Source organism: Vicia villosa, linkage group LG2 (assembly GCF_029867415.1).
Source record: "Vicia villosa cultivar HV-30 ecotype Madison, WI linkage group LG2, Vvil1.0, whole genome shotgun sequence".
NCBI classification, from domain to species: Eukaryota; Viridiplantae; Streptophyta; class Magnoliopsida; order Fabales; family Fabaceae; genus Vicia; species Vicia villosa.
Window position 1 is genome coordinate 127,163,856 of NC_081181.1, and position 10,208 is coordinate 127,174,063.

The 10,208-nt window shown below is 32.9% G+C and overlaps 1 protein-coding gene across 1 annotated transcript; it reads left to right on the forward strand.

The window, feature by feature from the left end:
* The first annotated feature begins 7,488 nt into the window (after nucleotides 1–7,488).
* On the forward strand, nucleotides 7,489–9,324 carry LOC131649972 (uncharacterized). The gene is made up of 2 exons (XM_058919711.1): nucleotides 7,489–7,971; nucleotides 8,191–9,324. Exons 1-2 carry the CDS (start codon nucleotides 7,489–7,491, stop codon nucleotides 9,322–9,324), a joined length of 1,617 nt encoding a protein of 538 aa, XP_058775694.1.
* The last annotated feature ends 884 nt before the right edge of the window (nucleotides 9,325–10,208 follow it).

Below are 10,208 nucleotides of genomic sequence, written 5' to 3' on the forward strand. Positions count from 1 at the left end.
ACCTTCCAATTGTAGATTCCTTAATTCCTTATTTCCTCTTCCAATGGGATAAAGAGAATAAATATTTTATGATTTTTTCTAGTGTCTACAATTGGGGACCATAACCTCTTATTTATATGAATCTTATGCCCTTTCATGAAGAGTCATGTTTATTCATGTTTAAACTTCCATGCCCTTTCATAAAGGGTCATGACTATTCAAGCTTTCTTATTCTTATTTTACCCATCACAAAATAAAATAAGACTTTTGGTATCTACACAATATTTTTCATGATGATTATATCCTTAGCCAGAAACATTATATTAATAGATCACTTTAACTTGGCTAATTAAATAATGGTCCTAACACATTAATTAATTTATTACATGTATGACCCAAAATAATATTCTAACAATCTCCCACTGGTCATATATGTATTCTTATAAATGTGTTAGACTTTATGAGCTCATAAAATTCCATTATAAATCTTGGACATAGCCTTATCTCGTCCATTAGTTACATCAATATATAGGACCAAAAGCGGTTTTCATTATATCAATCATAATTAAACCCATCAATGATCATAATTATAAATGCAACTAAACGACATAGATTAATCATGAAATGTGCAGCATGAAAATCACATGAAGGTGATCAATACATGTCAATTTTCAACTGGTCCTTCTTACTTTAATGAGATCAATATTACCATACAAAGTGTAATGAACTGAATAACCAAACTTTATTTCTGATCAGAACATAATACAAATATATGAGTATGTATATATAATATCAAACATAGAACATAACTAACAACAATGACTCCACTAAACCAAAGAATTCTCTAATTGTATAACACCCATGTGAGCAGTGTGCTCATGAAAGACCTTGGGTGGGATCCCCTTTGTCATAGGGTCCGCTATCATGGAGTTCGTCCATAAATGTTTTATGGAAATCTGTCCATTTTATATTCTCTCCTTTACAACTAAGAACTTGATGTCAATGTGTTTCGACTTTGTCGAGCTCCTATTGTTATTGGAGTATAAAACGGATGATTTGTTGTCACAAAATAACTTGAGTGGTCTTTCAATTCCTTCTATAATTCGCAGCCCTGTGACAAAGTTCTTCAGCCAAATTCCATGGTTTGATGCCTCATAACACGCTACAAACTCTGTTGCCATGATGGACGAAGCTACAAGAGTTTGCTTGGCACTGCGCCAAGAAACTTCACCACTAGCCAACATATATATATATATATATATATATATATATATATATATATATATATATATATATATATATATATATATATATATATATATATATATATATATAGCCCGAAGTGGATCTTCTACTATCTTGGCATCCACCAAAATCGGAGTCAGAATACCCAATGATCTCCAGAGAATCTGACCTCCTATACGTGAGCATATAATGTTTTGTTCTCTTTAAATATCTCATAACTCTTTTAGCTGCTTTCCAATGATCCATTCCTGGATTGCTTAAATATCTGCCTAACACTCCAACAATGTATGCTATGTCTGGACGTGTACAAACTTGAGCATACATTAGACTTCCTACAGCTGATGCATAAGGAATCTTTTGCATTTCTTGAATTTCTAAATTTCCTTTTGGGCACTGATTTAGACTAAATTTGTCTCTCTTAGCTACCGGGGTATCACCTGGTTTGCAGTCCTGCATGCCAAACCTTTTAAGAACCTTATCGATATAGCCAGTTTGTGATAATCCTAAAGTACCTCGAGAGCAATCCCGATGTATCTGGATCCCTAACACAAAGGAGGCATCACCAAGATCTTTCATCTCAAAATTTCTGGATAGAAATCTCTTAGTTTCATGCAACATACCTATATCATTGGTGGCAAGCAGTAAGTCATCAACATATAATACCAGAAAAATATATTTGCTCCCACTGAATTTATGATACACACATTCATCAATCACGTTCTTCTCAAAACCAAATGAGAGAGTTACATGATGAAATTTGTAATACCACTGACGAGATGCCTGCTTTAGCCTATAAATGGATTTCTTCAATTTGTAAACTATCTTCTTTGGATCTCCTGACACAAAGTTTTCCGGTTGCACCATATAAATTGTTTCATCAATGTTTCCATTAAGAAAAGCTGTTTTGACATCCATTTGATGAAGCTCCAAGTCATAAGAGCCATGATTGTCCTAAAAGAGTCTTTCGATGAAAGTGGGGAGAAAGTCTCTTTAAAGTCAATTCCTTCCTTTTGAGTATAACCCTTGGCTACAAGACGAGCCTTATACCTTTCCACATTACCTTTGGAATCCCTTTTGGTTTTGAAAATCCACTTGCAACCAATAGGTTTCACACCTTCAGGTAATGGGACAAGTTCCCAAACTTTATTATCTTGCATAGACTTATACTCTTCATTCATTGCTTCAATCCACTTTTCTGAATTAGGATTTCCTAGAGATTGGCGAAAATTGATTGGATTATTTTCCATCATGCCAACATTTTCCTCATGTTCTTGTAGAAATACAACATAGTCATTTGGAATAGCATTTCTTCTTTCTCTTGTGGATCGTCGTAATGGGATTGGTTATTGAAGCATTGGTTCTTGAGGCTCTGGTTCTTGAGGATCTTGAGTTTGTTCTTCATTATCATTTGATACATCTTGAATGGGAGTTTGAATGACAATGTCTTGAAGATCTTCTGAATTTGCCTCGTTAAAAGCAAATGAATCAATCGGTACTGGAATTGAAATTGATTCCTCCTCAAAATCAAAGTCTTTAACCTTATTTCTCCCCCCAAACTCAATATCCTCAAAAAATGTTGCAGTTCCTGTCTCAAAAATTGTCTTTAATTTGGGATCATAAAACTTATAGCCCCTGGATCATTCAGAATAACCAATGAAGTAGCTGCTCACTGTTCAGGGATCTAGTTTCTTTTCATTTGGCCTATAAGGTCTGGCCTCGGCTGGACATCCCCATATATGAAAGTGATTTAGACTAGGCCTTTTGCCTGTCCAGAGTTCATAAGGTGTTTTGGCAGTTGCTTTAGTTGGTACTCTGTTCAGAATGTAAGCTGAAGTCTTTAGTGCCTCTCCCCAAAGTGACTATGGTAAAGTAGAATGACATATCATGCTTCTTACCATATCCTTAAGAGTTCGGTTTCGTCTTTCAGATACACCATTCATGCTAGGTGAACCAGGCATGGTGTACTGTGGAACGATCCCACACTCCTCTAGGTACTTGGCAAATGGACCAGGATGTTGTTCACCCGAACCATCATATCTACCATAGTATTCACCACCACGGTCAGATCTGACACACTTGATTCTTTTGTTGAGTTGATTCTCAACTTCAGCCTTAAATGATTTAAAAACGTCCAATGATTGAGACTTTTCATGTATAAGAAATAGATATGCATATCTTGAGTAATCGTCTATGAATGATATAAAGTATTGTTGGCCATTCCATGACGGTGTCGGAAATGGCCCACAAATATCTGTATGTATCAGTTCTAAGACATCCGTAGCTCTATATGCGCCTAATTTCTTTATTTTGGTTTGCTTTCCTTTAATGCACTCAACGCAAACATTAAAGTCTGCGAATTCAATGGAATCTAGGATCCCATTAGACACAAGTCGTTCAATTCTATTTTTAGAAATGTGACCTAGACGCTTGTGCCACAATGCTCCTGAATTTGTGTTTTTAATTTTACGCTTGGTACCACGTGATTCCACATTCAAGGTTTCATTATAAGAAGCGTAAGTACCAAGTAAATATAGATTATCATATGCCATAAGAGTACCAGATCCAACAATATTTGAATTAATAGATAAATTAAATTTATTATTTCCAAATGAACGATGATAACCAAATTTGTCCAATGAAGAAACAGAAACTAAATTTCGTCTAAAAGACGGTACAACAAAAGTATCCATTAAATCCAAATAATAACCAGTACTTAATAACAACCTAAAATGCCCTATTGCCTCTACTTCTACCAATTTTCCATCTCCCACATAAATGCATCTTTCAGCATCATTTGGCTTTCGGTAACTCGGGCAACCCTGCATTGAAACACTAATGTTAGTAGTAGCACCTGAGTCTAACCACCATGTGTTTCTTGGTACTGAAGCTAAATTTACCTCAGAACAGACCAAAGTATGAAACATATCTTTCTTTGCACGCCATGCATGATACTTGGCATATTCCTTCTTTGCATGTCCAGTCATTTTACAAAAGAAACAACCATTACCCTTATTTTGCTTCTTTTGTATCGGACCCTCGTCAGCTTCATTCTTTATATCCTTATATTTCTTTCATTTGCCCTTGCTTTTAGAGGTACTTGCCAAGTGAGCACTTTCTGTCTTATCTTGCTTCATCCTCTCTTCTTCTTGCACACAATAAGAAATGAGCTCGTTAAGAGACCACTTCACCTTTTAACAATTATAGCTTATCTTAAATTGACCAACACGAAACTGTAGTGATATATTTTTTAAGTAGTGTAGTTTAGTTAATTCCTTACATAAACTCAATGACTAACATCGATAGTCTTTTGTTCAGTATTTATTTTGCTATATACTCCTCGCAAGTGTACTACTGTAGATTTGTGAAATATTATACCATGATCCATTGTTATTTTAAACCATTATTATTCTATGTATTACTATTTAAGTGATTATTATTTAATTGATTTTTAGTTTTAAAGCAACAATATTTAATTGTATTTGATCATAACATTTTTAATATTTGATTAATATCTAATCTCTATTTCTAAAAACAATAATATTTATTACTATAAAAAATTGTTGTCACTAATTATGAATTTTAACAAATTTTTGTATTTCTCATAATATGTAAATAATACTTATTTCAAATAAATGTGTATTATAAAAATACTAAACTAACATATTTATTACAAATAAGTATTTATTAAAAATATATAAACTTACATATTTATTTCAATTAAATATTTATTATATTTATTTTAAATGAGTATATTTATTTTAATATTATTTTAAATTTTTGATAAATACATGTAATATTTTTATAAATAAATAAATAATATTATATATTTATTTTATATCATATTTCTGATTTCTTTTATGAAATAAATAATATTACATATGTAATATATTTTAAATTAAAAAATATTTATATAATACTTATTTCAAATATGCATTCAAAAATATGTATTAAATAGTATTTATTTTAGGTTCATTCAAATATGTATTAAAAATAAAAAATATAAGTGAATATTATTTAAAAATGAATATATAATATTATTTAAATTTCTAAAATTAAAATAATTATATCAAAAATAGGTATTTAAATATTATTTAAAAATACATATTTAAATATGTTTAAATATTATTTAAAAAAATTAAATATTCAATTGTGTTAACAAGTATATAATATGGAAAAAATTATGTATTTTCTAAAAGTAAAATGCTTAAAAGAATTGAAATGAAAAAAAAAATTCCAATATGACATTTTAAAAAATAAAAGTCAAATTGGCAGTCCACATAATTTTATAAAATATTAGAAAAAATGTTATGTGACTGTGGTATGTCATATATTTAGCTGATTAATTTTATTGAGAGATCAAAATGAACGATTTTTTAAACTGCAACTATGTAATCTATAACAAATACTGAATTTTTCAAAAATAACCAAAATGACATGAAAAAATGAGTATTAACCCTGTGTTTTATAGAAAAATATAAAATCAATTTTAAATGATTGTTGGTTATGGAAAAGAAAAGAGAAAAGATATTTTGAAAAAAATACTTTTTATAATAAAATATTTAAATAAAATAAATTTGATGTTTTTTACTATTAATTTATAATCAGAAAAATGTGTTTAATTTTTATAAATTGTTAAGGAGGGAGTATAGTGCAGTAGCCTAGTGATTTAGATGGAAAAAAATTAAACCGTCCATTGTTTTTGTTACCAGAATTGTAAAACTTTTTAGAGTCTATAGTATAGTTAAATGATTTGAAAATTTATTTAAAAATCTAATTTAAAGCTAAGAAGGTCTTTGAACATGCATTGACCAAAACAAGTTGTAGTTTGAAGACATTTTAATTGACCTAAATGCCATTTTAATTCTAAGCATAGTTGTAGTTTATTTCGATAAGTTAACCTGACTCGACATAAATCAGGTAGAAGTTAGAAAATGAAGAGAATAAAATTGAATTTTGATAACATGGACAAATGCATGAAACCACACCAAATCTTAGCACATTAAAATGGACCAACGGATTATTATAAGACGACATCCATATTTATTTTCTCCATTTATGAGTTCTGTCTCTCTTACAAATAGTATATTAAAAAATGATGACTATTTTTCCACCCTCCACATTTCTGAAGACATTTTATGGTGTAGAATTACTAGAACCACTCTTTTCTTATCCTATAGTTGATATTATTGCCTGACAAACCGTCCCTGTTGCTTGTCTTAGTGTGAATGGCTCTCTCACGCTATCAGTGTGACTGTGAGGACTTTTCACAATGTTATTATATAATTATTTTCAACATCAGCAACACTTGTTAAAGAATTTTTTACCTGTTTTCTCATTCTTCCCACGAACACTTTTTTTTCTCCAGATTTGATGTCTTGAAAAGGATAGTTATTATATCAAATAATATAAAAGTATACATATTGATTATAATATAATTAATACTTGTGAAGTTGATTGTAGATATGGGTGAGAATAGGCTAGACCGAGTTAGGTTTGTCAAACCTGAGTTTGATCTGCTAAAAAATTTAAAGTCTAAGTCTGACCTGTAATCTATCGTAGGCTTATTTTTTTGGCTTGCGTCTGACCTTTTTAAAAGGCCTGATTGACCTGTTAGCCTATTTAAAAGCCTATTTCATTTGAACATTTGTAAATAAGTCATTCAACTCATCTTTATATAGACTAACAAATTAAAAGATAAGTGAGATTAAATGTTTGTTTGCATTGATTTATTTGAGTTTACCTAATAGTATAAATTTTGTGATACTATTTGTTTGAAAAAATTTATGGAAGTAACTTATGACATTATTCATAAGTTTTTTTTCATCTTATTTTCATAATTTATTTAAGATAAATAACATTTATTTTTATATTTTAATTCAAAATACAAAAATACAATATACTAGAATGGCGAAGCGGGGACGAGGGCGTCTGAAATCTACGGTGCTCCCGTCATCTCCAAGCTCTGATTCGCCGGAGGGACAACCAGTGATAACTACCAAGAAGAAAGATGATGCCACAGAGGATGCGATAAAGCAGAATGAGGCAGACAAGGAAACCCTAGATGGAGTAGAAGCACGAAAGTTGTGGGTTGATGTGCTTAATGAAAATCGTAACCCTACAAAGGGGTTGACGATGGCTTATGTGACTCCAAATTAGATTGAAGGCGAATTTGATGTTGAGATTGAGGAAGAAGATGTTGCTTCAGAAATGCGATTCTGGGAGAATACCCTAATACTCTACGGGCTTGGCAAAGATCTCAGCATGATGGCGGTGAAGAATTTCATGGCGAAGGCATGGAACTTTGTGACCTTACCGGACATGTATTATCATGAGGAGGGATATTTCCTGTTGCGTTTCAAGAACCATTATTACATGGATGCGGTGATGATGAAGGGACCGTGTACCATAAGGAAAATTCCAATGATTCTCAAGGAATGGCGCCCTGACTACAATGTGAAGGAGGATATGCTTAGGACTTTGCCTATCTGGGTCACGCTCCCAAAATTTCCTTTGCATCTTTGGGGGCCCCGAAGCTTAAACAAGATTGGTAGCATGATTGGTATTCCTCTAGTCACAGACGAGTGTAGGGCACACAAGCTTCGTGTCTCCTACGCTAGAATTCTGGTGGAAGTTGATATTACTAGAAAACTAATTCATGAGATCACCATCAAGGATTTGGAAGGAAGGAAGATACGACAACCAATTGAGTACGAGTGGCGACCAAAATTTTGTGAGAAGTGTCAGAAGGTTGTGCACCAATGTGGTGTAGAGGAAAGTTTGGAAACCCAAACAACATGTGGAGCAAATTCCAGAAGTCATTGCCATCACTCCTAAGGAAGATAGGCTACATGTGGTGGTGGAAGAGCAAGACTGGACAACAGTAAACAAGGCTAACAGAGATAGAGGTAAGAAGAAAATTAATTATGCTGAATCTTCTACTAATGTTTAATGTGCTAATGGTTTTAGGGTGCTAGGGGCTTTGAAAGACCCCCTAGTTACCATAGGAAGTGTAACATGATTATCTCTTGGAATGTTAGGGGGCTCAATAAGAGTGGCAAGCTTAGGGAGATTAGCTCCCGTATCCTAGAGCTTAAGCCCGGCATTTGCATCTTAATTGAGACCAGAGTAAAGAATAATAAAGCTATCAATGTGAGAAATAAACTTAACTTGCCTGGCAAGTACATTGATGATTATCCGAACCATACAAATGGTAGGATTTGGATTGTTTGGAATGATGAGAATATGGATAGTAGATTCATTCATAGCAGCAGTCAGCACATTCATTGTGGGGTCTATAACACAAAAGACAATTTTAAGTATTGGCGCACTACAGTGTATGCTCATAACCAACTAGACTTGAGAAGAACTTTATGGAATACCATTGTGACCTTGCATCATACAGGACCCTGGTATGTTATTGAAGATTACAACAATGTTCTTACTGCACAGGATCGTATTGGTGGGAACTTGGTTCGTGAGGCTGAGTATGAGGACTTACATAATATGATGGAAAACACTGGATTGGGAGAGATGGACAGTATTGGGGATTTCTTCACTTGGACTAACAAACAAAGTAGTAATCCCATATACTCCAAATTAGATAGAATTCTAGCAAATGTTGAGTGGTTCCATAGACATAGTGAGGCTACCTTGCATATCCTCCCCCCTAATGTATCAGACCATGCTCCTAAGCAAATGATTACTGGTAAAATGTTCAAATTCAATAACCACCTAACTGAGATGGATGGTTATGAGGAAACTGTGAGGAATAGATGGAACGAACCTGCCAGGGGTAGGCCTATGAATGTTTTGTGGCATAAATTGCAAAGACTTAAGTATGCTTTGAGATCCCTGCAGAGAAAGGATAATGACATTAGACTGAATCTTGCTAGAAGTAGAAGTGATCTTCAGGAAGCTCAAGCCAGCCTTATGCAGAACTTGATGGATACTAACAATATTAAGAGGGTTAAAAAGCTGACAGAAGAAGTTCTTAAATGGAACTTAATGGAGGAAAAAACCCTTTTGCAGAGAACAAAAATTGACTGGCTCAAATCTGGTGATGGGAACAATACTTTTTTCTATGCTTACCTTAAAACATAACAAAAGGCAAAAAGTATTATCTTACTTAGGAAAGCTGATGGCTCCACCATAATTGATCAACAGGAGATTGCTCAGGAAGTTGTGAATTTTTATAGTAACCTTATGGGAGCTGAGAGCCTACCCCTTAATCATATTGATGTTGAAGCTATGAGAAAAGGAAAACAGCTTAGTATGGAGCGGAGGTTGTATCTTCAAAGTCATGTTACTCATCAGGAAATAGAAGAGGCCTTGAAAGGTATTGGTGACCTAAAAAGCCCTAGTGTTGAATGGTATGGAGCAAAAAATTTCAAGGCTAGTTGGCATATTATTAAGGAGGATGTTACTGTTGCCATTTAGGAGTTTTTTAACCATGGACAATTGCTTAGTAATTTCAATAAGACTTTTGTGACTTTTATCCCCAAGACATCAAATGTCAGTTGTATCAAGGATTATAGACCTATTGCTGGATGTACCACCTTCTAAAAAATTATTTCAAGAATCCTCACTGCAAGATTGGGAAAGATTATGCATGGTGTAATCAGTTTATGTCAAGCTGTTTTTGTTCCAGGTCAGTGTTGAAAGTATTTTGGGTAAATATTTTCTAATATATCGTATCCACAGAGACTGAGTTAATATTGTTGCCGTTCTATAGTCGAATTATAATGAGTTAGCTAAAAGTAGTGGTTTTGATTGTTTAATCTCAAATTGCAAATAACAGAATAATAATTGAATGATAAAAAGCTTAAAGACGAATAACAATGGTGAATGAATATGTTGAGTTTTAGGGTTCATCAACCTATTCATATGCAATTGATCATTTAATCCACAAGTGAACATTGTCTAAGTTATTATCTTCATTCATCCTCAAAAGACATATTATGTCTAATGATCACTCTAGAGACACC

Bases quoted from the DNA above. Each gene is read 5' to 3' on its own strand.
- LOC131649972 (XM_058919711.1), top strand. From the start codon at position 7,489: ATGGCGGTGAAGAATTTCATGGCGAAGGCATGGAACTTTGTGACCTTA. The intron at 7,972-8,190 runs GTTGTGCACCAA...TAATGGTTTTAG, and splicing joins TTTGTGAGAAGTGTCAGAAG to GGTGCTAGGGGCTTTGAAAG.